This window comes from Peromyscus eremicus, chromosome 5 (genome assembly GCF_949786415.1).
Source record: "Peromyscus eremicus chromosome 5, PerEre_H2_v1, whole genome shotgun sequence".
Classification (NCBI taxonomy): Eukaryota; Metazoa; Chordata; class Mammalia; order Rodentia; family Cricetidae; genus Peromyscus; species Peromyscus eremicus.
In genome coordinates this window covers 129,036,748-129,063,962 of record NC_081420.1, presented here as the reverse complement: position 1 = coordinate 129,063,962, position 27,215 = coordinate 129,036,748, and the positions used below count along the sequence as shown (strand labels likewise).

The window sequence follows — 27,215 nt, the reverse complement described above, 5'->3', positions numbered from 1 at the left end:
CTGTGCCTGTAGACGGTGCACAGCATCGATGTGGACACAGTCCTTCTGCACCAGCACCTCCTGTACAGGCCGAGTGCTGCTCTGTGCTCTCAAGCCATGCTCCTCACAGATGCCCAACACACGGGAGGCTGGCCATGGTTAGAGGCGGTCTTGGTTCTATTGGTGTTAGATCTCATAAACTTGTTACCTATGGAATGTGGGGAGGTCTCAGAAAGCACCACCCCTGGACGGTGGGCAGTCCTTGTGGTCTGCTGCCAGACTGGCCTTGCACGGACTCGTCATCTCCGGCGTGCTTAGCCCTCATGGGTTCTTTGTGCTTCTGCAGTAGAATTCCAGCCTGGGCCCTTAGGCCCCCAGAGAACAGTCTGTCTATGTCCCAGTCAGCACTTGGTATGGTTTCTTTTCTGGGCCTGTAGTCCTTTTGGTCATGTTGGGAACCCAGACTGCACTGCAGAGCCTGGCCAGGTAGGAAACCCTCTTCATTCTCACAGCGTTGGACAGTAGCCTTAAGTAGAATGGGGCAGGTGGGGCATTTCTTTCTCTCATCAAGAATGTATAAAGGCCATATGCTCATACCTTCAGAAGGCAGAATGTGGGCCAGGGCTGGCATGGGGAGGTGTTGCGTGCCAGCAGCTGTGGGAAAACACATTCATGTTCTAGGCACAAGGCCAGCTGGCATGTGGGCCCCTCACTGAGAAGGCCGTGGTCAGGGCCACCGTACATACTGCAGGAAGTCTGCACCGTGGCCTGCTAACTCTGACCTTCCTTGACAGCTGCATTGGACCACTTTCCTTCTACCTCTGCAGTCCCTTGTCTCCAGGACGGAGCAGTCCTCAGCTTCTTGTCCCTGCAGGGTACAAAATGGTAGATGTGTTCACATTTGCTTTCTTTTATGGCTGGTGTTAGCTCTTCTCATGGGGAGGGATCATCTTCAAGGCCAAGGACTTGGGAAGTCAGACTTCATAACTCTATAGCCTTGATGGAATTGAGTGTAGGGCTTGAGATAACACAGCTCATGAGGCCCAGAGCCAAGATTTGAACCCAGGTTCTGACCAGCCAGCTCTCTCCCTCTTCTTATGGGTGACTGCTTAGCATACTGTCTTTCTGCTTTTGAGCTGGCCAGGATTCTAGACATGTCCTTTGTACCCCGATTCATAGAGAACCCCATTCTTCATGGACCGCCTGGAGTTGGAGCCCAAACTTGCCCTCATTAGCTGCAAGGCTAGGTGCTCCTCCGCCGAGGAACACGGAGAACAGTGCTTGACTCACAGTGGGCACCCAGCTATTCCAGCTCCAGCATCAAGGGCAGAGAGGTGGGTGGCTCAGGTCCTTTCAGCTTGCACGTGTGCAGAGCTGCAGAGCCTGTTAAATCTGAAAAACATGTGTGCACATTTTTGGCTTAAACAAAGTTCCATTTACAAAGTCCATAACCCAGCTTTAATATTATTATGTGCTCCAGACTGGGACTGATTCCAGGACGAGAGTGCTATTATGCTGTATAGTGTTTCTCCCCTGTTCCCCACCAGACTGGTCTCAAGTGCTGGGGTCTGGGATGGGGAGACTCCATCCCTGTTAAGCATCCTTCTGTGGGGTCCAGGCTGAAGTGGGGGAAGGTGAGTTCCCTTGCCCTGTTACCAGCCAATGAGCTGCAGTGATTCTATCTGCAGGCCATTGTGTGTGCTGAGGTCTGTCTGCAGGTCACAACTCCAAGTGCAGAATGGTGTACTGAACTCTCCCAACCTCCAGGAGCCACTATATCTGCTCCTTGCATGATTAAAGCAGCCTTTGTAGCAGTGGTAGGCAATGTGGCCTTTGGATGGGGAAAATGCCTACAAGATTAGGGACTGTTCTCAGTTTTGCCTCATATCTGTGGCTGGCAGATGTTTTGCTCATGAGTAGAAACTGTGTACTAATGGTTTAAGTAGAGAAAGATTCTGATATGTCTGGCTGGTGGCAGTGCTGTGATTGATTAGTGATGTCTGCCAGGATGCAGGACTATGGAAACATAATGGAGACAGTACTTATTTGCCATTCATGTTTGATACTTTTTATTATTTATAATCTTTGTGTGTGTGTGAATATATATGTTTTATGTTTGTATGTATATATGGTGTGTGTGTGCGTGTGTGTGTGTGTGCGCGCGTGCGTGCGTGTGTGTGCGTGTGTGCGTGTGTGTGTGCGCGCGCGCGTGCGTGCGTGTGTGTGTGTGTGTGTACGTACACATGGAGGACAGGATAGCACCTTGGGTGTTGGTCCTTGCATTTTACCTTGTTTGAGACAGGAGCTCTTGTTTGCTATTGTGTACACAAGGCTACCAGACCTATGCGTTTCTGGAGATTCCCGTCTTCGCCTCCAGTCTTACCATAAAAACACCTCGATTACAGATACATATGGTGTCAGGCTTTGTGTGGGCTCTGGGGACCCGAACTCAGGTCCTCATGCTTGCACAGCCGTACTTTACCCACCAAACCTGCCCTAGCCCCTGTGCTCTACTCTGGTCACAGTTTCAAATCTGTGACCCCAGCAAAGGCCACCTTGTCGTAGGCGTTTGCTGCCCTTCCTTTGGGGGCAGATAGCATATAAATACCCCCACGGTGCTCCCATCTTCCCTGACCTGTCCTACCCCGTGATCTCTGTGTACAGCTTCCAAGTTCACAGCCCTTCTTTCTTCTCTTCCAGTTGAAGAGGGGGAGGCCTCGGACTTCTCGCTGGCCTGGGATTCCTCTGTGGCAGCTGCAGGTAAGTGCCTAGGGGCTGGTGGGGCATTGCTGGGGACTTGGGGGACTGGCCCAGAGATCCAGAAAGCCACCCAGCTGGTTATGGAAACAGTATTCTTCATGTCACATTCCTGTGTCTAGTCCAGACTTCCCCATGCAACACGATTATATATCTATTCCATATGGCCAATAAAATCCATTCCATATGGAGACAAGTACGCCCTTTTCCTCCCAAGGGCCATGGGCCCGTCCTCTGGGCAAGTTAGATGGGTGGTGAGTCCCCTCACTGCCAGGCGTGGCATCCTCGTCTCCGAGTGCCACTGACATTCTTGCCAAACACGTTGAATAGAAGCCACTTTAATAGATTGAAACTCCAATGGAAACCAGAATTCCTTACTGCTGCCTCGGGATGGACTGTCAGGCCTGAGAATATGCCTTCAGGGGAGAAGATGGGGGGCAAGCTAGACTTGTGGGATGTGTGGCATTGTGGGGTGCTGAATGACGTGACCATCGGGGGCCTTGGGTTTTCTACCTCAGATTTTCTCCTCTTGCAGCTGTTTCCAGCTGTGAGAAGCAGCTGATGCTTGAGGTTTTTCAAACTGGTAACCCTCTGTGGCAGCCCACAGGGCTTGAGGCTGGACCTGGCTTTGGGACCCTAGAGCTCTGGAGTGGTAGTTCTGCATTCAGCCAGAGACTCCCATTGCGTTGGTTCCCCATTCTCTGCCTGGCGGGTGACAGGATTCCTTTCATTGTCCCTCTCGGCCACCTTATGCCGGGTGTGTCCCTGGATTCTGAACAGCTGCCTCTGGATTCGTGCCTGATGGGTCCTATCAGGTCATCATTACATCCAGCCTTCTCTTTTAGTTGTGGAAACTGAGGCAAGAGGAGGGAGCAGTGTTGGGTACACATTTCAGCCCTACACATACTTCACATTAACGGTTGTACATTTAATTTGTGACTTTGTAGACATGTATGGCTCATAAGGCCAGCTCACCTCACTGAAGAAACTGAGTTGTCAAATTTTTTTTTTTTTTTTTTTTTTTTTTTGGTCTTTCGAGACAGGGTTTCTCTGTGTAGCTTTGTGCCTCTCCTGGAACTCACTTGGTAGCCCAGGCTGGCCTCGAACTCACAGAGATTCGCCTGGCTCTGCCTCCTGAGTGCTGGGATTAAAGGCGTGCGCCACCACCGCCCGGCCTTCAAAATGTTTTGAGTGACAACATGTAACACTTAGACTCAGCAAAAGTCTTTAAATTTACTTTTTTTTTTTTTTTGGTGTGTGTGTGTGTAGTGCAGGAGCCATGTTTTATGGAGTTGGTTCTTCCCTTATGCTAGTGGTTCTCAACCTTCCTAATGCTGCAACCCCTTAATACAGTTCCTCATGCTGTGGTGACCCCCAACCATAAAATTACGTTCGTTGCTACTTCATAACTATAATTTTGCTATTATTGTGAATCATAATATAAACATCTGTTTTTGGTGACCCCTGTGAAAGGGTTGTGTGACCCCCAAAGGGGTTGCGACTCACAGGTTGAGAACCACTGCTTTATACCTTTGTGTGGGTTCTGGAGATTGAAGGCGGATCTCCAGGCTGTGTGGCAGGCACCTTTTGTTGCTGAGTCATCTCACTGGTGCCCCAGCAAAAATCATGAAGATGGCTTTCAAATAACTGAGCTGTGAAGGATGTAACAGACTGAACAGGAGAGTGAGGAATTGGTCCTTTATCTCCAGTCCCCTGCTTCTGGCCCAGTGCCTTCCAGAAGCTCAGAGTGCTGTTTGTGGCCTGGGTGTGGGACTTGTTATGTCTGGGAATGGTCTGTCACCCTGGCCTTTTGTGACAAAGACTCCCTTCGTGGGGGAAACTAGTTAGAAGCCTAAGCAATGGGGATGCTCCAGTTTGAGGGACGCAGAGGCAAAACTATGGGTCAGTGCTGTCCTTGTCTCCCTTTGAGCTGGAGAGAGGCACCCCTATGGTTGCTGAAATATAGTAACACTGGGCCGGGCATGGTGGCGCATGCCTTTAGTCCTAGCACCCAGCAGACAGAGGCAAGTGAATCTCTGTGAGTTCAAGGCCAACCTGATCTGCATAGTGAGTTCCAGGACAGCCAGGAGTATGAAGAGAGACCTTGCCTTAAAAAAAATAGACAAATGTAATAGGATGTTCAGTTCCTGACAGATGTGTGTGTGAGGAGGCGTGAACTCAGGCTATGCCAGCCTCCTGAGAGGAGTCTGCTGTGCCCAAGAAGGCTGCCATCCCTGTCTGTGTATGCTGTCTTCGCCCCCGTGGCGGAAACAGTGGTGGGGTGTGAGGGAAGCGGTGTGGCAGTGGCTGTGATGTGAAGAGGGCGTCAGGTCTGCAGGGGTCAAGGAAGTGAGGCATCTTCTGGCAGGTAGGAGGCAGGGGCGACATCCACAGTGCTCAGTGCTGCCTACGTTTCTGTGACTCCACAGTGTGCTGGCCAGTCTCTGGGCTCCCTGGGCTCCCAAGAGTGATGGGAGAGCCAAGCATGCCCCGCTCACCCTTGTGAATCCCCTCTGACCCTAGGGACCCCATGGCCACCACGCTGTGTGGTTCCAGAGAACTTAGGGCCACCTGCTAATTGATGTGGACAAGCCAGAGCTGGCTGTGGACTGCTTGGCCGCCTTCTGGTGTGCTGGGATGATTTTTTTTAGAGCATGTGGTCGTCTCTCCTTCCCAGTTCTGCTGGACTTGGGCCATGAAGGAACTTGGGGGCCCTGAGTGCAGGCTTGTGAGCTGGCTCTAACCCTGGGACAGGATGAGGGCAGCGTAGCAAGCAGCCCTGTCTGTGGGTGGTGACACATTTATTAGGCATGTAACCTCGTGTGTGCCGGTCACAGTGAACCCTTTACCCTCAGCATCATGGTGATAGCTCTGTGAAGTGACGCTCTTTCCAGTGGTAATCCTGTCATTTTTCTGTGCGATGGTTTGGGGGCCACCTGAGGAGGACAGGGCCAAAGGCCCAGATGAAGCTTCTTTGTCTGGTAATTGTTATTAAACTGAGCAATTGCCACTTGGCTGTACTAGCAACTGGAGACAGGCGCCATTGAGGAGTATGGGGAGCAGCCCCACCCCACTACCCCTGACAAGCTACTGAGACTTGCTGTCCTCATTTTCCAGATGGGGTGGGCTGGTGGTGCTTATGTCCTTAAGGCTGCTGAGTAGTGTGGTAGCCAGAGCACTGTCGAGTAAGGATTTGAGCAGTGGCCTTTTATACCCAGAGTAAGCAACCCAGCCTTTGCCTACCTAGCAGGGAGGTGGAGAACCAAGTACACTGGACGGTGGCACTGTGAGCACTCTGGCATGGTTGCTGGTAGAGTATATTCCTATCCATAGGATGTAGCTGCAGTCTCTTCCCTGTAACACATGGTGGCCAGGAGGAGCAGAGCAGAACGTATAAGGCAGCCACTTGCGTGGGGCCACTGGCCTGGGGTACAGGCTGCCCGCTGTGCCCTGGCGCTGGGTGTGCGATGGAGGACTCAGACACAGACTGAGATGCTCACTGTGTTCAGCCCTGCCCTCCCGGACCCTGTGGCCACCTTAGGGACAGCTGGCCTGTCCCTCTCTGTCCTTAATCTGGGACCTGACAGTGAAGGAGGACCTGGTCTTGCCTGGCAGGGAAGGAATGGAAAGGTATGTAGAGTTCTCCAACCTGGTGAGAGGCCGCCTCCTGCCTTTGGCATGCAGGGCAGAGCCCTGGGAAAGCCCCGCTCTTCAGAGCTGAGGTGGGGGCTGAGCAGTGCGAGGTTTTCAATGAACAGTTTCTCATGTGATTGTGATCCTGGAGAGTGTGTGCGCGTGCATGTGTGCGTGTGCACGTGTGTGCGTGTGATCTGCAACTGATAGCTGGTGTTCTTGTCAACTGCTCTCCACCTTCTATATGGAAGCAAGGTCTCTCCCTGGAGCTCAGTTTTGATTAGTCTGAGTACGCAGCTTGCTCTGGAGATTTTGGCTCCCCCTCGTGAGTGCTGGGCTTACAGGACTGCTGTCAGGCCCATCTGGCTTCTACCGGGTCATGAGGACCCACATCTAGGTCCTAATGCTTGTGGGGGCTCTTCACTGGATGAGGCATCTCCCCAGGCTAAGACCTTGATTTTCATACCCACAAAACTCAGGAGGGTGTGGTGTGTGTGTGTGGTATATGTACGTGGCAAGTGTGTGTGATGTGTCTGAGTGTGTAGGATATGGGCATTTGTGTGTGTGTATGTGTGTGTGTGAGATGTGTTTATGATACATGTAGAATATATGTGTACCTATGTGGGTTGTGTGTGTGTAGTGTGTATGTACTGAATATGGTATATAGCGTATGTAGGGGCTATGTATAAAATCTGTGTGTAGTGTGTACAGGGGGTGTAGATCTGTGCTTGAGGTATGTGTGTGTGTGTGTGTGTGTGTGTATGTGTGTGAACTGTGTGTGAACTGTGTGTGGCCTGTTTGTAGTGTGTATGTGGCTTTGTTAATGTGGAGGCTGTGTATGTAGGGGCTATATGTGTAGTGTATGTGGTGTGAGCGTGTCCCTATGTATGTGTGGCTGTGGCTGTTTGTGATGTGGGGGCTCTATGTATGTGTATGGTTGCATGGGCTGTGTGTATTGTGTGCTCATATGGTCTTTGTGAGTTAAGTGTATATTGTGTTGGGGGCTGTGTGTATCTGGCATGTATGGAATATGTGTAATGTGTATATATGGTGTGTGTGGGTTATATGTATATTGTGTGCATATATGATGCGTGTTTGGGCTGTGCCTTGTGTGGGGCTATGTATATATAGTGTGTATGGTGTGTGTGGTGTGTGGTGGTTTTGTGTGTGCAGGCTGTGTGTGGTCTATGTGGTGTGTGGTGTATCTGAAGAAGAGACATTTTAATTGAAGAAGCTCTGAACCTGTTTTGAACCTCAGCTGCCTCTGAGCACCCATGATGAGTGTATGTGGCTGCAAGAGGGATTTGTGATCTCAGCGGCTCTTGCTTGCCGGCTTGGGGTGTGAACTCCTCAGAGAGGTGGATGATCTTTGCTGATGGGAAAGACTTGTGGGAGCCACAGCCAGAGCTGTTCCTGCCCTAGACTCCTCGGGGCCGCAGTCAGAGGCCTCTTTTCCTTCCAGAACCTTAGGGGACACAGTCCACACCCTCACTTCCCCCAGACTCCTAGGTGACACAGCCAGAGCTCCCCCTCTTCCCCTAGACTTCTGGGGACCACAGCCAAGAGTCTTCCTCCCCTGGACTCCTGGTGGTGGAACAAGTGAACTAGAAGGTGACACGATACAGGCCTTGCTGAAGGCAGCTGTCGCCCAGCTGCTGGCTGCGCCGCGGGACACTGGACCTGGAACAGCCCGGTCATCTGAGATCTGCAGAGACAACACAGAGAGCTGAGTTCCAGACAAAACTGTTAGACTCTTTTTTTTTTTTTTTTTAAAATAGCAACTCAGTTTTAAAAGCAGCTTTTCGATCACTCACTCACTTAAGGAGGACTTTTGTGGCTCTCCTCCTGCTCAGAGATGTATGGGACCATTGTCACAGCTGGGTAAGAGATGAACCCCTCTAAAGAAGCCTTGGGCCCCTCTGGCCCCCTTGTGCCCCCCCTGCTCTTCCACCTCTCACGGTCTGGGTAGGCCTCAGCTGTCCTTCCATCTCTAGTTTCCTGCTGTGGACATTGCCTGTGGCTGCTGGCCCCCGGAGAGCGTCTACTGACTGGGTCCCTTCACCTGCACAGTGGTAGCGCGGGCTGTGTTGACCTCGTCCCTTATGACTGACTGACTAAGATCTCCAGTCTAGACAAACTTCATTTTGCTTATCGTCCCTCCGTCTACGGACTCCTGCTGGGCACTCACATCTTTGGCTGCTGTGCCCAGTGCTACCATTAGTATTTTTGTGCAAATTTCTGTTTGAACACCTGCGTTCGGCTCCATGGGTGGAGTGGTCAGGACCTACAGTAGCATGGGATGGAACTTTGTGAGAGGCCTGGGCTGTTCTGCACCGTGGCCGCACCCTTTCACATTCCTGCCAGCGGTGTGCGAGGGCTCCCCTTTCTCCATGGCCTTTACAGTTGTCCTGCTGGGGAGAAGGAGGCGTTTCATTTTGAACGACTTGTAAATTACTGTTCTGGCCAAAGAAACTCCTCGTATCAACCACTTTTGGCCTGGTCACGAGTAAGAAGGGGTGTGTGTGTGTGTGTTTGGAATGGCTTTCCCAAGGGGGCACGTGACAGGCTTGTGTTCAGGTCTCCAGCCTTCCTGCCCCTGTTCTCCCTTCGCCCCGCCTTCTTGTCCATCCCAGTGTGGATGGGATCCCATTCCCCTCTCCAGGGTCACTCTTTCTTCTGAAAGCCTTTTGGAAAGTTCTGGTAAGGATGTGCGTGCTTCTGAGTTTCGCAGTATGTGGCTGTGAGGAGCCAACCAAGCCTGTGCCTCTGTCCCCATACCTGTCACTGACGTGAGCCCCGAGGCAGAGATGCTCACCCTCCTGTCACTGTCTGGCCTTGGTGTCACTGGATGGTGCCCTCTCCCAGCTGGGTTCAGGGAGAATGAAGCTACTGTGGGCCGAACGATGGAGCTGTGGAGGAGGAGGGTCTTGCGGGCTGACTGTGTGGGTTGGAGATGGGTGGGGCATGGTTGATTAATGTTCCTTGACCTGCCTGGGCAGGTTAGTAGATTGACTCTTGGCAGAGTGACACACATGCTTGTGGTTTGCCACACTCACTGTGATCAGCCATTGTGCTGGCCCAGCAGCTCGAGACTTGATGCCGCGCTGTGGTCAGAGTTGGAGGCCTTCTTGCGGGGTCACTGGTCTCGTCCTGGCTGGTGGAGACTGTTACTGCTGTATAGTAGATGCTTTTGGAGTCAGATCTCATCAGCTTTGGGTATGAGGCCCAGAGACACTTCTGATTGCTTCCAGGTCACCCAGCCAAAAGCAGCAGAGCAGGGATTTGAATCCAGGCATCTCATGCACGAACTTCACAGCTCACCCATAGATGGCAGACCTGCCTGTAAGAGTGCTGTTTCCTTGTAGAAAGGCCAGAGACGCAGTGACAGGTTGGCACTGGTGCACGGCGCCTAGGTCAGTGGAAGAGTCCTGCTGGAGCCGGTCTAACCTTGGCTAGGGCTGGTCTAACCTTGGCTGCTGCCTGGAAAATGCCTCCTTGAGATCTTCTTTGGGAAAAATTGAGTCCTGGCAGACACGCTGTCCAGGCTTTCTTTCCATCACCACTCTCCAGGCTGCCCTACCACACCGAAGTGTTGGGTGCAGTGGGGGCAGGGGAAGAGGTTGCAGGGGACGTGGTGGGTGGGACCTGCTTGGCTGCGAGGTTAGCACCAGGGGCTGAGTATCCATTTTTCTGGGCTTTGCGGGGCAAGCATGTGGAGCTTCCTGTTTCCTTTTAGTGCGGTTCTGGTTAGGGGTAGGGTGTGGTCAGCCCCCACTTCCTGCAGCCTGTCACCTCCAAGCTTTGGCTAGGTGATTCAAGGGACATGTCCGGAAGAGTGGGCCTTTTGATGTGGGGAGTGGAAGCCACTCGGGTCCTGTTTGGTCAGAATGTGTACTGACTGACTGTTTGATTCCGGGGGCTTCACAGAGCCTGTGCCTGCAAACCCCCCTGCCCAGGCACCCCAACATTTCCACTCACGCCTTTCACATCGCAGGCCTTTGCAAGCTCCTTCATATCCTTCGACCTGGGTGAAGGCAGGGTGTGTGCCACAGTGGGCTGGCTCCATTGTCCCTCCCAGTAAACAGAGCCTCAAGGTCCCCCACCTGAGTTCTGTGCTTGAGGAAGGCCTCAGGTGGGGGTGGTTTGCACTGCTGTCAGGTGTGGCCTCATAGCTGACGTGCCCTCCTACCTCAGCTTCTCAAGGGCTGGGATGGCAGGCGTGCATCACCACACTCAGGCTCATTTCTCCCTTTCAGTTCTCAAACGGAGTCAGTCAAGACTGACTCCCCCATACTTCCCTGCTTCCCCCATATTGTTCCTCTCCTGGAGCTTCCTGCTCTGGGTTCCACGCTGTCCCTCTGGCACCAGCTGGGAGTCCCCTTGCTGTGTCCCGTGGTGGAAGCTACCCCAGGGTCCCTGTGGACCCCAGGCTGCTCTGGAGGGTGTTGTCCACCCTTTGTGCTCTGTCCCCCTCCCCTCATCCTCTTGATGAGGACCAAGGGACATTTTCAAGGAACAGGAAAGTCTCACTAAAGAGATGTAGAATTTCCTAGCATTTTAAAGACTTATGAAATGCGTTTTTATACAAGGCCAGCTGGGGAGTTTCTCATTAGCTCGGCTGGGGAGTCTGTGGGGAGTTGAGCTAAGTGGAGCCAGGCAGGCTGGGTAGGAAGACATGGTGGCCCTGAGCTCACCAGGGGAGCATGGCGGGCATGCGTCAGCTGGTTGGCTGGAAGGCCCCCTGGCTGGGCTGGCCTGAGAGGGGCCTTTGTTAGACCTGCTTCCCAACAGCACGGGGGACCTCAGAAGCCTTCAGGTGATGACTGGAGCTGAGAGGGGGCCACTCTGTTACCATGGTGAGTAGTCGGACGAGGTAGGGCATCTGTCATGTGTGCACACAGGCACAGGCACGTGTGTGTGTGTGTGTGTGTGTGTGTGTGTGTGTGTGTGTGTGTGTGTGTGTGTCCAGGTTCCTGCTTCCCTGGCTCAGACCCCTGAGAGGTCCTGGTTCCTCCCTGGAGCTGGGCAAGACATGGCCAGCTCTCCTCAGAGAATGTGGTCCTTCTTAGCTTCCTGGTTCGCCTTTTCCTCATGCTCCCGTCAGTCTTGGCTCCTGTTGGGTCATGCTCTCTGGTGGCAGCACTACCTCTCTGACGGGTCTGTGTGCGCGTATGTGTGCTGGTAGCCAGGCATGCTGGAGCTTGGGCACAAGGAGTGAGCCCGTGAGCTCTGTTCCCTGCTACCCTTCCATTTCTCTGGTGTTTCTCAGTTCCACTCTTTCCAGCTAGATGTGGGCATTCTTCTGCTGCTTGGTCCATGGCCCCAGCCTGATGCTCAGCTGCTGTTCTGGTGCTGGCCCTGGGACTCGGTTCTGTCTGGCTTGGGAAGACCGGTGTGCAGTTCTTTCCCACCTGGTGATGATGGGTTTCTCAGGTGACACCAGAGGGCGTGGAGTGGGGCATGGGGTGACGATTCTGCTTAAAGGGAGGCATCACCTTTGTGCTGTCACCCCTTCCCAAAGGCCCGGGAACCCTTCAGGAGGACACAGAAGCCTGTAGTTCTTTGGTGACTTTCAGCCTGGTCGTTAAAGAGGACCAGCCTCAGAGGTGTGTGGAGATGTGTGGGGATGATGCATTTGTGGGTTGTTACCCAGCCTCTGTGTCCTGGAGGAGTTTATACCGTACTATCTGAACATGAACATGTGAGCAGATTGTAAAAATGCTGACTGTGGCTTGGCAGGACCAGACGTGCATGAGATACTGTAGTTCTGACACTGGCATGGAGATGCCACCGATCCAACCAGGCTCTTACCCTCCAGTCTCTTCTCTTACTGGACCTCAGTCTGTGCCATTCTTGTTCATCTTTTTTTTTTTTTTTGGGTTTTTCGAGACAGGGTTTCTCTGTGTAGCTTTGCGCCTCTCCTGGAACTCACTTGGTAGCCCAGGCTGGCCTCGAACTCACAGAGATCCGCCTGGCTCTGCCTCCCAAGTGCTGGGATTAAAGGCGTGCGCCACCACCGCCCGGCCTTGTTCATCTTTTGAAGCAACCTAAGCCACACCTCCTCCAGGAAGCTTCCCAGGATGACCATGCTATGGTTTCTTGCCATCCTCCGTGAGTGCCAGCCTCCTGCTTCCTGTCTGGACTGAAGAGCTCGCCACTGAAGAGTACCCCAGCTCAGTCACTCCCAGGGTACTGCTCCCGTTTGCTAAGGTCCAGAACAGCACCTTTTCTGTTTAGTATTTGCCCTGGGCACTTTAGGGTTGGATTTTTGTCCTCTTTGAGAAGAACAAAGTCTAGGTTTAGAATCCAGTCACTCATTAGCTGTGTGAGGGTTGAGTTAGTTCTCTACCTCCCCGAGGCCCTTGCATTTCCTCATCTAAAGTAGGAATGGTAGTGAAGGCTCAGGAGGGACTCTGTGTGCAGTGCTCTGTTCCCAGGGGCTTGTGTCCTCTGCTCCTTTCTTGCTGTGGGCCACACATGGAGAAGCAGGCATTGGACCTTAGCTCTGAGCTTGGAGCTGGGGTGGCAGAGTTGCTCAGATCGCCCTCCCTCTCATCACAAGTGCGCCCCCCGCCCCGCCCTCATCCCAGTTTTGTTCCCAGGCAGGCCTCAGAACCGGCACCCCTCATGCCAACCCGACGTGCGGTTATGACTTTTTCGTAAGAGGAGCATGGGGTGCAGAGGATCTGGTATGAGCCAAGGTTTGCTCTGAAAGGCAGAGCCCTGAGCCCATGATGCAGTTTGGTTGGTTCAGTGGGTGGGGCTGGACACATGAACTATGGAGGCAGAGCCAGCACCCGGTAGGAAATGGCCAAGGTCAACCCAGCCTGGCTGGTCCTGACGTCCTAGGCGGACACTCTGTGGACCAGCCTCTCGGTCTTTATGGTCGTGGTCAGTGATGCGTCAGCTGTAGGCTTCAGGCAGCTTGCTGGCCTCTGGCTGCTGTCCCCTCACTCGACAGGAATATACGTGGCATGCGTGTGCACATCCAGTCTGTCCTGCGCAGAGAAGGTTTTTTTTTTTTCACACTACATAGTCTCTTTTTGACTGCTTTTTTAAAAAGTATTTTTGAGAGCTTCATACATCATCACTGCATCTACATAATTTATACCCCCCCCCATCCCATCCTGCTTTTTGAGTGCTTTAACTGATGGCTGTACTTGGTACGTGGTAGTGGTTAGCACATCAGACAGACACTGAATCTGGTAAACTTGATACATTTTATGGTGACTGTTCTCAGGGTGCAGGGCCTTGGTACCCCATGGCCTTGCAGAGGCTGGGACGATGGTTGTCATACTCTTCGCTGACTCATTAGGGACTGCCGTCCAAGGAGCAGTCACTCAGTGCCAGGCAGGGTACCTACAGCACGTGCACGCAACCCTACAGATGGTCATTGTGGTCCAGGGTGGTAGAGATCCGTGGGCTGCCTCACAGCTGGTGGGCTTCTGCCTGAGCTGAGTCCAGGGTCCTCCTTCTGGAGCTGCTGGTTCATGGTCCTGGGACTCAGTGACCTTCCTTTGGTGTGAGGTGCGCTAGGACAGGCTGACAGCCCTGGTGATGTCACAGTAGTCACAGGTCACAGGTGAGAACCTGCCAGGAACTATGTCTGAGTGAGAGACTGCTGTTGAGCATAAGCCTGGAGTGCAGCTCAAAGTCATGCACACACAACATACATCTCCCCACATACACCTCCCATGATGCACAGGCACGTGTACACATTCACATACAGGCCTTCCTTCACACATGCCCCTCCATATAGCATGCATATATGTATGCTCAAATGTGTATGCATACCCACAAAGACACCTGCAAATGTGTGCATGACGCACGGTTCCTCTGCGGTCCACAGTGCTGTGTTAGCATGGGGCAGCTGATGCCTGCTTCTCGGATGGTCCCTTGGCTCTTTTGCAGAGTCAGGTTGATACCAGTGTGTTTGGGGTACGTATTGTCTCCTTGCTCTCCATTTTCTTCCTTCAGTTTCTTTATTGTTGCCTCCAGGGTCTAGACCTTTTCTCCCAGACACTTACCCCTGCTGCTGGGCCCAGTGCTGGCCTGACAGAAGCAGAACCCAGACTCTCATACCCATCTGCCTGTTTGACTGCCTGGCCCGTCTTGGCCCATGCACACCCACCTTCAACTTGAACATGGCTGAGTTCTCACCCTGCACCTGCCACTTTAAGAGCCCAGGGACCTGGCAGACTTGTCTGCAGGGCTGGGACTGGGAGGCTGGACAGCTGCTGAGGGGAGGCTTTGTCAGCTCCCTGGCTTCTTGGAGTCTGGGTAGTGCTGGGGAAACCGAAACAAAGGCTGACAATGGCCTCCTTCCCTCCCGGGCAGCCTTGGCTGGCCGGTGCTGGGCCTGCCTGGGCGGCCTCTGGGGGCCCCTGTTATTTCCTGTGCTGGCTGTAGGGCTCCTGGCCAGCCTAGAACAGGCAGGAAGTAGGGCTGGGCATCTTCCCCACCCCCTAGGCTGGCCCTTGAAGGCCAGAGCCATCACCACAGTGAGTGGAAGGTCAACACGATGCTCTTGTCCAATTCTCTGAGCTTTTATGGCCTCAGCCTACTCTGTCCAGGTTTTTTTTTTGTGGTGTGTGTGTGTGTGTGTGTGTGTGTGTGTGTGTGTGTGTGTGTGTGGCGACCTCCTGTCTCTGCTGACTCCCCGCAGCAGACCCCACATGCTTCCATCAGCTGTGTCAGCCCATGCTGTCACCGAGAGCCTGCATCATCCTCCCGCCTGGCCTAGCCTTTGCGGCAGAATGCTGGCTATGCAGGGTGGAGACCAGGCCAGGAGAATTTCCATAGCTGTTAGTTTACGTGGGTTGAGTGAGTTTGGATTTGACGTTAGGGTCCAGGCTGTGGTTATGGTTAATGTTAGGGTGAGGGCTGCTGAGCCCTGAAGATGCAAAGGCACAGGATTTGAGGCCTGTGGACCTTCGTTTCCACCATCAACTTTGTGGCAGTGTGTTCAGCACATGTCGGGGCTGCATGAGGCATCAGGGTATAATGGGGTCCCCGCCCTCCAGGATTCTCTTCCCAGAGACCAACAAGGAGGGAACTGGGGAGCCGCTCTTGGAGAATGGACCTGACTCAGTTACTGCCTCTTCCCTGGGACATTTCCTGACCTTCAGCAGGATCATAGAGCCATGACCTGCAGCTTTGGTATGAGGATAAGTGAGAGAGGAATGTGTTCAGCTGACACTTACTAAATGCTCACTGTGGTGATCTGTGACAGGATAGGAGTGGCCTGTGCCTCACCGGCCAGCCTAACTAAGAGAGGAAAAGACTAATTTTGTTGAAAACTTATTATAAGGGTTGGGTCAGTGTACAGCTGATGAGCTTCCCGGCAGGCTAGGCCGAGAGAGAGAGAGAATGAAGGAAGCGTGGCTGTCATCGTCACTGGGGCCACCCACCATCTCCGTGGCCACCATCACAGTCATGATTGGGCATGTGCTACATAAGCATTTTTCCTTGAGATTGTTCTTCCATCGACCCTGGGAAGGCACTCACGGACTAGAGCATCCTGTAACCCAGGGTTCCATGCAACCCACATGGGGAGCTGGCAGAGAGCCTGCCTTGGAGGCTGGGCAGCTGCCTGGATGTCCGAAGTGGGTCATAATGCAGTTCAGCAACTTCTTCAGAGCCGCTCGGTGTAGCCCTCACCTGCTGTGGCTCTGTGAGCCTCAAGGAGGGCTGCTTGCTCTTTTCTGACCTGAGGTAACAACAGTGGTCACCTTGTTTTGTATCCAGCTCCTGAAGTTTGGGTGCCGTGGTAGGAGCTGTTGACATGGGCAAGCCCAGCTTAGCCCAGCCCTTTGGGGGGCACTCCGCTCGCCTGCCCGTCCAAAGCATTGCCAGTCGTGTTTGCCACAGACAGGCTGAGGACTTGCCTCTTGCCACACCTGCCCGTCCTGCTACCTCCCGCCACGTTGTTGTATTTACTACTGTGTATGGCTAGAATACAGCCTCTGGGAGCGCACAGATGGGGAGTGGAGGTCTAAAAGAGATGGAGAGCTTGAGGATGGCCCCCCTCACCCCTACCTGGCCCCCCTTACCCCTACCTAGCGCTGATGCCTACTTGACCATCTTACAACAGAAGGATCTGGGCCTGGGCCCTTGAGGCCCGCTGCTGGCTACTTCCTCTGGCTAGCTGGTGCCCTGTAGATTTTCCATGGTGGGTCTTCCTGGGGGCATCCTGGGGGCATCTTCTATGTAGGTAGGAGGAAGGAAACGCCAAGTATAGAGGACAGCAAAGAGGGGTGGTGAACCTCGGGGACCTGTTATTGCTTTGTCTTCTTTAAGAGGGGCCCTGCTCCTCAGGAAGGGCCATGGAGGCCCTAGAAGACGCGTTGATGGCCATGCCCCTATGGCCCTCCCCTACCTCCCAGTTTGCATGCTTCCTATGGGCGTTTTCATCATGTTCTGCAGAGGCCTGGGGCTGGCCTGGGTGAATTGCCAGGGTAGATTGCACCTCCAAGGTACACGTGCTTGCTCCCTTTTCTCCTGCAGCAGAGCCACAGGCGACCCTTCATGGAACCCTCACAGAAGCACTCAGGCCGTAGGTAGTAGTGCTTTCTGGATGCGGAAGCGTGAGCCTCAGAGATGCCAGGGGTCTGGCCAGCTGCTGCATCGCAAGCTGCAGCTGACTGTGTTACCACACAAGCAGCACCTCTTTAAGATGCTGAGGGTGACATGGGTGTCCTTCCAGGTCATTAGTGCATAGTTAGCTTCTCCCAGCGTGGGCAGAGCTGGTAGCTTAAGGACGACTGTGGAAAGAACCCGTGAATGCTGGAGTTCTGCTGTCCTTCAGGCGATGGTCTGTGTAGACCCTGGGTTTTAAACTGTATATGAGCCCTCATCCTGTCCTTAGGAGTCTGTGGATGACCACATGCTGGCTGCCCTTTCTCCCTGGTCTGTAGGCTTCATATCCTCTCCCACTGAGGCCGGTTTCCTCTTCCTCCTCCCCAGCAGGAGCTTTGCCTTTGTTCATACATGGACAATTTCTCAGGTCATGTACCAGCAGGAAGTTCTGCTTTATGTCTAACTACCTCTTCAGCTGATGCTGTATGAACTTCATGCTGTTGATACAGGTTGTCTCCTGGATGGGATATGATACTAGATTACCATTGGCAGTCTCCACAGGCCTATTTACTTTCTGCAGTCACCAGTGTTAAGGCACACCTACTGCATGTGTCCATGTTCCAGATGGTGAACTGGACTGACGAAGCTCTTCTGTGCAGAGTAGAGACGGTGCTGGGAATGTGACTGTGTGAATGGACATCGGCATGTGTCACTGAAGTGGTCAGTAGATGACCACATGTGGTAGGCAGGTGGGATGGTCAGAGGCTTCTGTATGAGCAAAGGGGTATTAGGGCCAGGTAGAAGGCCAGGGGCAGTTTCTGAGGTGAACCTGTGGAGCAAGGGTTCTTCACTGAGGCTGGAGCAGAGAGCCCAAGGGGCCAGGCTGCGTAGGTGAGGCAGGGTGTGAGGGTGCAAAGCTGAGCTCTTCTGGGCATTGTTAGCTGCTTGGGTGGCTTTGTCAGAATGCCCCTCCAACTGTGCATGAGCAGGAGACAGGATGATGCCACCGACTTCTGGGTAAGGGTCAGGGAGTTGCAGTCAAGGTTGGACAGGAGTGGTCAGCTCAGCCTCTCTGGAGAGAGCTCTCACAGAATACCAGAACGAAGAATATGAGCCAAAGATAGGACACAGGCCCTCCAAGGCTGAGATGTGGGGCACTTGGAGGCCACTGATGAGGACTTGGGTTGAGCTACGGTTAGGATGAGGCTCCTGGTAGATACTGAGGGACACTGCGGTGGGAGACTGTGAGCATTTGTATCTGTGGGGGTCAGGTCACATGCATGCACTAGGCACCTGTCATTGTGTGGGCCACTCCAATCGGGCAAGCAGTGAAGATTGAGCGTGATATTGGACATGGCCTCTGGTGGTAGGCAGGAGTGGCCATGTCCCCAAACTAGCTTGTAAGTAATAGGGCAGGCTCTGGGTTTTCTGGGGCCTGAGGCTGCTGGGTCAGCTCCATCTTGATATGTTTGGTGTAGCTGCAGAATTGATTACGGGCTGGAGAGTGCTGGAGTGGGCAGAGCTGGGCTTAGGAAGGACACCATTTCTTGGAAGTGAAGCCCCTCAGAGCCAAGAGTACTAGGGCCAGTGGGGACAGCCGGGGCTCTGGGTTAATGAAGTGAACTCCTGTCTGCAGTGGCCATCCGGGTTCTCACTGAGCTGGCTAGAGAGCTGGTTCCTACCCATCCTGGAGGTGCCTCCCGCCTGGAGCAGAGCAGGTGTCTGGGAGTGGAGGCTGTCGGTGGCGTCCAGCTGTGGCGAGCCCGGGTGCTGGACTCACCGCCTGCGGAAGTGGGCCAGCCGCACCTCTGAACAGGATTAGAGGGATGGGTAATGGATTAAAGATCAAAATGTTAATTAAGAACTGGCCTTCTCTAATAAGATGCCTTCAAGGGCGCGGGCCCAAGGAGGAGGGGATTCTCATTTTTCTCATTTTGGCAACATGGTTTCCGTTGTGATGAAATTGGTTCACAGAAGGGGTGGGGGGCCCTGAGCCTCACTTTAAAGACATTTCCATCCAAGTTAATTAGCAAGAGAAAATGAGGGGCTGATCGCCAGGTGGGCAGTAGGTGGTGGCCTGGAAGGAAGACTTCAGAGAAGGCATCTGTGTCTCGGTCATCCATGGTTCATGCCTTGGGGGCCTGGTGAGGTCTGATTCTCTCTCTAGGGTCAAAGGTTGGGAACTGGCTGTGTGACTTTTGGCTGTCCTTGTTCCTCTCTGATCACCCCTCTAGTTTTTTTCCCTCATCATTTATAGATCACAAAGAAACCTCTCCTGGACTAGTAGATCAAATGAATTTTTAGAGCCAAGTGCCCTAAGGATTCCAACCAATCCATTTGAGTGAGTTGGCTTTTGACTTCCGGGTAAGGATGCCAAGACCTTGGCCCACATTAAATTCTACTGTCTCAGGTCTCACTGTGGTACCCAGGTTGCTTCGGTGTCCCTGGAGGACACCACAATGTGATTGATGGGCTGAACCTCAGTTTTGCCTTCTTCTGGTGGGCCTCGGTTTCTTGACCTGTAGCCTGAGCCCTTAGGCTGTAGCCCTGCTCCGAAGGGTAAAGGAAGCATATTATACAGAGCCTGTGTATGCCGGCCTTGGTTGGAGGCTGAAGGCTGTCATTTACCCACAGCTCAGCTTCAGACTCGGAGCAACTTGAGTTTCCTTGGCTTCCCAGGATGCAAAACTCTGTTTTACCAGGAACCACAGGAGGAGTTCTTCAGAGCTAGGATTTACTCTCAAGGCTGTGAGACTTTGAAAAACAAAGGTTTGGCGTCAGTGTTCTGGGCTTGGTGGTGCAGGCATGGCATTGCAGCCCCTAGGATTGAAGATTTAAGGCCACCTGAGCTACAGACCAAATTCAAAGCCAGCCCAGGCCACTCAACAAAATCCTTCCAAAAAGCAAACACAAACCAGAACAACAACCAAAAAAACAACCACAGACAAAACCAAACATACCACAAAAGATGTCCAAAGGAGGTGCCTGCCATGGCCTGTGATACGGGCACCATGCTGACCTGGAGCATGCGTGTTTTCTTAACGGTTGCAGAGTCTGATTTCTCTGGAGTCACATTGGCCAGGCTCGAAAGAAAGAAGGCTCTAGGGCAGTGATTCTCAACATGACGCCCACAGGGCCAAATGTCAGATACCCTGGGTATCAGATATTTACATTGCGATTCATAACAGTATCAAAATTACGGTTATGAAGTAGCCACAAAATAATTTTATGGCTGGGGGTCAGCACAGTATGAGGAACTGTATTAAAGGCTCGCAGCACTGGGGACTGGGACGATGGCTCAGTTGATAAAGAGCTTGCTCTGCAAGCTGGAGGACTGAGTTTCATCCCGCAGCACCCATGTAAAGAGCTGGGTGTGAAGGTATGAGCTTGTAATTCCAGCCCTGGGGAGGCGGAGACAACTGCATCCCTGGGGCTTGCTGGCCAGCTGTGAGCCCCAAGTTCCTAGTGAGAGAGAGGGAAAAAAGGTGGGGAGTGATTGAGGAAAACAGTTGTACACACATGCACACATGCACCCACATACACCTGTCTTCCAAAAACTAAAAGTTAGAAAAAGCGAGTAGGCTCTTCCCCGTGCTTTTTATGTGGCTGGAGGTGAGGTGCCCTCCCCTGCTTGCTGTGCTCTGAACATACTGGGGCCCTGAACCCCCATTTTTTTTTATCATTTGTAGTATAAGGTAACCCTCATGACCCTATTTAAACATGTCTGCCTTTAATTGCATTTTGTTTGTGATGATACCATGACTTCTGCTTTCTTTTTCTTGCATATGCTGTTTAGGCGTTTCAGCATTTATTTATTTTTTCCTTATTTATAATTTTTTAGAAGAGAAGTTGTAATGAAGTACTTTTGGAGGTGTTTGTTAGTTCAGTGGCATTAAAGTGCATTGCTGGCCACTTTACCCCTCCCTTCTCCAGAATTCTTGAAGTCCATTCCCCTGATATCAGCCTCCCTTTCTGCTCCCAGCATGGCAGCTGCCCCTGTTCTTAAGTGATCAATGAGCTGGGTCATTTGAGTCTGGCTCTTTCCCTTCTTGTCTGTCCTCAGGCTCATCCACTTTACAGACCGTGTTAGGGGTTCCTTTCTTTTCAATGCCGATTGGTCCTCTGTTGTGGGCTGCGTGGTCGGCCACTCCCCACCTCATCTTCTAGGAGCAGCATACTCCTGCATTCAGTCGCTACACACCATGACAGCACATTTGTAGAGCATGGCCCTCAGCCACGTGGCCTGGAGAGGGGAGCTGGGTGGATCCCAGCTGTCTGCATCTAGGTCCAAGGACAAGTGTGCGGGTGCAGGAGAGGCGCCAGCTTCACACAGGTGCACACACGTGCACGCGTGTGTGCACACACACACACAGATCCACGCACCCATGCCCGCCCCACTCCCTTCTTTTGCCCTAGGGAAAGACACCTGGTCTCCATGTCTCACTTAAGCTGAGTGGTGGCTGTGGTGTATGATGACCCGTAGTCCCATCCCTGTCCCCTCAAGCTGTCATGAGAGGAGATGGAGCCTGGGCCTGGTGGAGCAAAGTCAGCTGTGGTCCCAGGAGTCTTGTGACCTCCGGCCAGCAACCCGGGAGTTGTAACCACTGCCACAAGGTGTCCGGGTAGAGTGCTGTTGTAGTTAAGGGAGAGAAGCCACAGGTGGGGGCCTTTCAGTCCCATCTACATCCATGGATTAGAACCAGGGAAGGATAACATCTGTGACGGAGGTGAGCAAGGCTGCCTTGGGGAACACGTGGGACTGTGCCAAGGACGGAATGTCCTACAGCTGATTCGTGTGCACACTTAGGTGAAAATGTCCTGTCACCCGTTCAGGATTTATGAGTTAAACTCGGGGAAAATGGGGAGTGAGGAGATGCTCAGGAAAGCAAACATCGCTGCTGCAGGGCCTTGGTGGGCGTGCCCTTCCACTCTCCATTCATTGCCCCTCACTGGACAACTCACACATTCTGAGACCGAGTCTGGTGCTGACGGCCCTGTTGGCTCTCAGGCTGGGGCTGAAGATAGTGGGCAGAAGGTTCCACACAGGTAGTTCTCAGGCGGGAGAGGCTGTGTCCTCAGGTCCTGGGTGACAGTGGTGTGGGGAGGTCACCGGCCCCTGATTCCCCGTGGTTCCATTAGGAAAGCAAGGCCGGAGTTGCCGGGGCCTGGGGAGTTAGTTGTTCTGGAGAGGGGCAGAACTGCTTTTCTCCTCCTGGCTGGTCCTCCCCTCAATTGCCCGAGCCCTGTGAGTCACGGCCCTCTCACCTGGACACGGAGACAGTCATTCTTGCCTTTTAGCCCTGCGGTGCCGGAAAGCAGTCACAGGCTCTTTCTAAGACCACAGTGTCTCTGCAGCCTCCCACGGCCCGGCGTGTGGTCATCTGTGTGGACACTTACAGTAGGAATGGGGGAGGGGCACAGGGCAATGAAGTTGTCTGGGTTTATGCCTCAGTGGGGTCCACCCACTTCCCACTGGGTCACAGAGGCCGTACTATGTCTGCTGTGATCTGGGGTGGATCTTTATTTGCAGGCCTCTCTGGGAGTAAGATTTTAGCCTATCTTCTGCTGTTGGGGACTCAGCCCTGGCTCAGTGGATTTGAACACGGATTCATTCATTCATTCATTCATTCATTCATTCCCTTGTTAAGCCTTCCCTGAAAGATGCTCCTTTGTGTATGTGTGTGCATTTGCATTGGCGTGCATGTGTGCGTGTATGCGTGTGTCCACTCGAGTGTGCAAAGATGAATAATTTTGAGTTTGCCAGTTAGTCAAGAAGAGGGGAGGAGGTGGGATGCTGGGTGCGGGTCTCCTTGTGCACAGTGTTGCAGGTGGCTCTCCTTGCTCCCAGCTTGCTACTCTGGAATGGCTTTCCACTTGGCATGTCAGGCCTCAGCCTTTTCCAAATACAGTGTTTCTTGAGATTGAGTCTCTGAACTCCAAAAGAGTACAATGGTAAAAGCAGGAAGGCTCCGCTGTGACACTTGCCAAAGGGCAACTCTGCTTAAAACAGCCTTTGCTTATAATCCCAGCATTTGGGAGGCAGAGGCAAGAAGATTGCCAGTTCAAGGCCAGCCTGAGTTAAATGTCTAGATCCTGTGCACCATAGGACAGAGCTGTCATTGCCCTGTGAAGTACACACCCTGACCCAGCACTTCATGGGTCCCAGATGTTGGTGAGCCTGCCATGCTCCTGTAGCACCTTCCGTTTGGCCACAACATCTGGCTGGGGACTGACCCTGGGCTCTCGGGCTGTCACCTCCCAGCTAGTTGCTGGCCCTTGTCTTGCGTCACCTTCATGCAAAACGCATAACAAGCTTCTCTTTTATAATCAACACACTTCTTGGTTTTTCGAGACAGGGTTTCTCTGTGCAGCCCTGGCTGTCCTGGATCTTGCTCTGTAGACCAGGCTGTCCTCGAACCCAGAGATTCGCCCGCCTCTGCCTCCCACGCCTGACAGTGAACAAACTTCTATTGCAAAACGAGGCAGACATCAAAATTTCACAACATAGTTTTGTGACTGTGTTAGAAAGTGCCACTGAAACCCCCTCTCTCAGATCTGGAAACAGAACTTTGCCAGGCGCCTCCAAATCCTGTCAGAGCTGTAGCCCCTCCTCTCCCAGAAGGGGCCACTGGCTTGACTTCTCTGGCCATCTTTTTTTTTTTTTTTTTTTAAGTTCTGTCATCCTTGTGTGTGACTCTTGGATTATCTTCTTTAAGAAGTATGAGGGATGGTGTGTCAGTTATTTTTCTCACTTTTGTGACCACATGCGTACAAAGAGCTACTTAAGGGTTGAGTTTGTTCCCTACTTGAGGATAGAGTCCATTGTGGCAGTGAGGCCATGGTGGCAGGCGCATGAGGAAGCTTGTCACACTGTGTGCACAGTCAGGAAGCAGAGAGAGAGGTGAACGCTGGCTTTCTCCCTTTTCAATTTTCATCAGTCTGATACCCCACCCATGGGACGGTGCTGCTCACATTTAAATCTCTCTGGGAGTGTCCTACAGGCACACTCAAAGCTGGGCCTCCTGGGATCGTAGGTTCTGTCCTGTGGACAGTGAAGATATAAACCTTTCAGAAGATTTTTACAGACACTGTTAGAATACACAGGATACCCGTGGTGGCGAGGCTCCTGGAGAGGCCGTTTCCCGCCACTGGTAGGTGAAGGTGACCATCACATGGCCCACTCATTTGGTGGGTGGCTGAAGAAACCAGAGCTTTTATCGATGTCCATGGACGAGATACCTCAGTCCTGAACGGATGACCACAGCCCCAGTGGAGACTCTGTGGTGAGGAGAGCTTTGTCTGCTCTTCGGTCTTGGACTAGCCTCTCTCCTTTGTGTGTTAGAGAAGATCCATCTGTTTGTGCTTACCATCACACCTCTGTGGGTCCCTGATATGGCACCTCCATGGTAGGCAAACCTGGGTTGACTATTGGGCTGCCCACATCGTGTACAAACATCACCTTCCAGCTTCCTTGATGGAACAGGACGGCATGGGGCCAAGAGCAGGGGCAGCTCTGTTCCCTGCTGCGTTGAGTTTGGTGCTCTACCCAAGGTGGGCCTTGGAAGCAGCGGGTCATGTGTCTCTCTGGGGTTGACTTCGCAGGAACACCCAGTACTTGGAGAGATGTGTTGATGTTTTGTCGTTATGCACGGGTGGGTTGCATAGGAGAGAGTTGAAACTGACTTTAAACTTCTGTGTAATGGCCACTAGTGCTGAACTCCGTCTGGCATGAGTTGCATGGTCTCCCTCTTGTGTCCTGAGTATCCCTTCTGTGGGTGCTTGACAAAGCCATCACTTTGGCAGCAGCAAGGGCCTGGTCTCCTCATTCCCTTGCTCTGGGAGGAAGGTGATAGCCATCATATGAACTCATGAGTTTGTGTGGGAAATATAACTATAGTACAGGAGGTTAAGCAAAGCCAGTGATGAAGTTGAGCCCAGCCTAACACTGAGATGCCACAAGAATGTGAGTGGAAGCCCTTGGCTGTGTTTGTTAATAAGCATGTGTTGAAAGCCTGATTTTTGTCTTTGGCATGGAACAGATAGAGGCGTTGGACTCGGTCCCAGCGTTAACAGTCTAATGGGAAAGAAAAGAAAAAAAACAAAGCAAAAAAAAAAAAAACCTGGCCATTATGCATCAAGTAATTTATAAGTAAGGCCAAATACCTACACACAAATACTTGTCTTAGCTGTTGGGTCACCCAGCATTATAATTCTCACTTGTTTGCTCTGGAGCTCAGAGGCAAGCTGTGGGTTAGAAGGACCTCTGTCTCTGATAGGACTTGGGCTTTTAAAAGTTTTCTTGCTTTAGAAAAAACAAAACAAAACAAAACAAAACAAAACTCAGGCAATTATGCAAGCCCATAGCCCAGGTTCTTTGTTGGTACCCATCCCTCGATCTGCTTCGTATGCTTCTGTGTCCGCTCTCTATGAGCTTGGTATCAGTTCATATGGGTACATCCCTGTATTCCCAGCCCCCTTGCCCAGTGTGCCATGAGAGATGGTGACTGTGGCACTCACATCCTCCCCTGCCAGCTCTGCACAGCTTTCAGGAAGGTGCTGGAGAGTGTCTTTGTCCAGGGTAGCAATGGACTTGGTCATGTGGTCTCTGGCCCTTTTGACTTGAAGCTTTGCTGGGTCCAAGCTTGAGGGATGGGCCAGCAGAGGCTGTCTGAGCCAGGAGATGACGAGTCGTCCATGCTGGTCTGGTGTCCTTGCCTAGGCCACTTGCAGGACTCCAGGGAGGTGGGCTGATTCTCTTTGGCAGGGACTGTTCTGCAAGGCTTGAGCCCTTGATCACCATGCTGCCTTAACTCCAATACGTGTATTTTGTCACTGTCTAACATTTCTGGAAACTGCAAAGCATCTCAATGTCCATTTGTATATTTAATAACATGACACTGCCCTTCAGAAACACACCGAAAAACAAAACAAAACAAAAAGAAAACAAGCAGTGGTGGTGCACGCCTTTAATCCCAGCACTTAGGAGGCAGAGGCAGGAGGATCTTTGTGAGTTCGAGGCCGGCCTGGTCTACAAAGTGAGTTCCAGGAAAGGTGCAAAGCTACACAGAGAAACCCTGTCTCGAAAAACCAGACAAAGCAAACAAACCTGCCTGTTGTTAAGTTTGTATTGTGCATTTATGACTTCAAAGATTCATGGGGATAGGATACCTCTTGATACAGCCCAACTCCAAGATTTGAACACAGCCCACCTCTAGGATTTGAACGAAATTCAGCCCCCTCTGAATATCTAGAAAATAGCCACCAGTGTCGAGTCTGTGGACTCCAGCTGCTCTCGCTGACTATCTGATGCTGTGCATCTGAAGCTGTGCATCTAACGCTGTGCATCTGACGCTGCTTGGTCTTGGTCTGTTTCTTCCATCTCCAGTCTGGCTCCCTCTCATTATTTCTGTCTCAGCCAACCACTCATTCACTCACTTCTGCCTCTAGGTTGGCCCTGGAGACAGGGATGGCCCCCACACTACTATGACTCACCAAGTGCCTAGAACAGCACCTTGTGCCCTCCCAGCGCTGGGCTAATGCATTGGTGTGAAGGCATTGAGAACTGTAATCACTCTGACATTTTCTTACTGTCAGCATCTGGGTGGTGTGGCTTGAGAATTAAGGGCTGAAGAAAATCCAGCCCCGAGAATGGCTTTTTAACCAACCACTATTTATGAAGGGGACGTAGAGGGAGTGGAACACAAAAGAGGGTGCCCTCAAAATGAGGGTTAATGAGGAGTCTCCCTAATAGCAAGTGCTTCATCAGCAGCAGAACGGCACGTAAATAAATCTAATTTCCCTCCAATTCAGCTCGTCACAAGCTTAATTACAGCAGCCGTGACGCATACATGTGAGCTTTTTTTCATTAGCAGAAGAGGGTCATTATTAGCCATGTCTGGGAAGAATGATGATGGAGAATGTGGTTCCACCCTCCGTAGGTGTCCTCCGAGAGCAGGGAGTGACTTGGTGCCTGCGTGTAAACCGAAGATTTCCCAATTACGGTGGCTTGGAGGAAGCAGGAAGCAGCCGGGCAAATTAGAGAAAGATTAGCCAGCAACAGAGCTGGAGGACAGGGTGGTCTGCAGGAGTGCTGAGCTCCTGGTGACGGCAGGTCTTCTGAGGGTTGGACTGGCTTTTCTTGACCTTATTCTGCCTGGCATCTTGGGGACAAGACCCTTGCTGTTGTCGCCTCTTGAATTTTGACTCCATAGAGTTATAAATAAAGATTGCACGTGGGGATAGAGCTTGACTGCTTCCAGCCACCTCTT

The 27,215-nt window shown here is 52.3% G+C and overlaps 1 protein-coding gene across 1 annotated transcript in view; it reads left to right on the top strand.

Moving 5' to 3' along the window:
• Nucleotides 1-27,215, top strand: part of Znf423 (zinc finger protein 423) — a 303,318-nt gene that overhangs the window by 50,698 nt on the left and 225,405 nt on the right. The window contains exon 2 of the mRNA XM_059264511.1: nucleotides 2,680-2,739. Coding sequence (XP_059120494.1) covers nucleotides 2,680-2,739 — 60 coding nt within the window. The remainder of the gene's footprint in view (nucleotides 1-2,679; nucleotides 2,740-27,215) is intronic.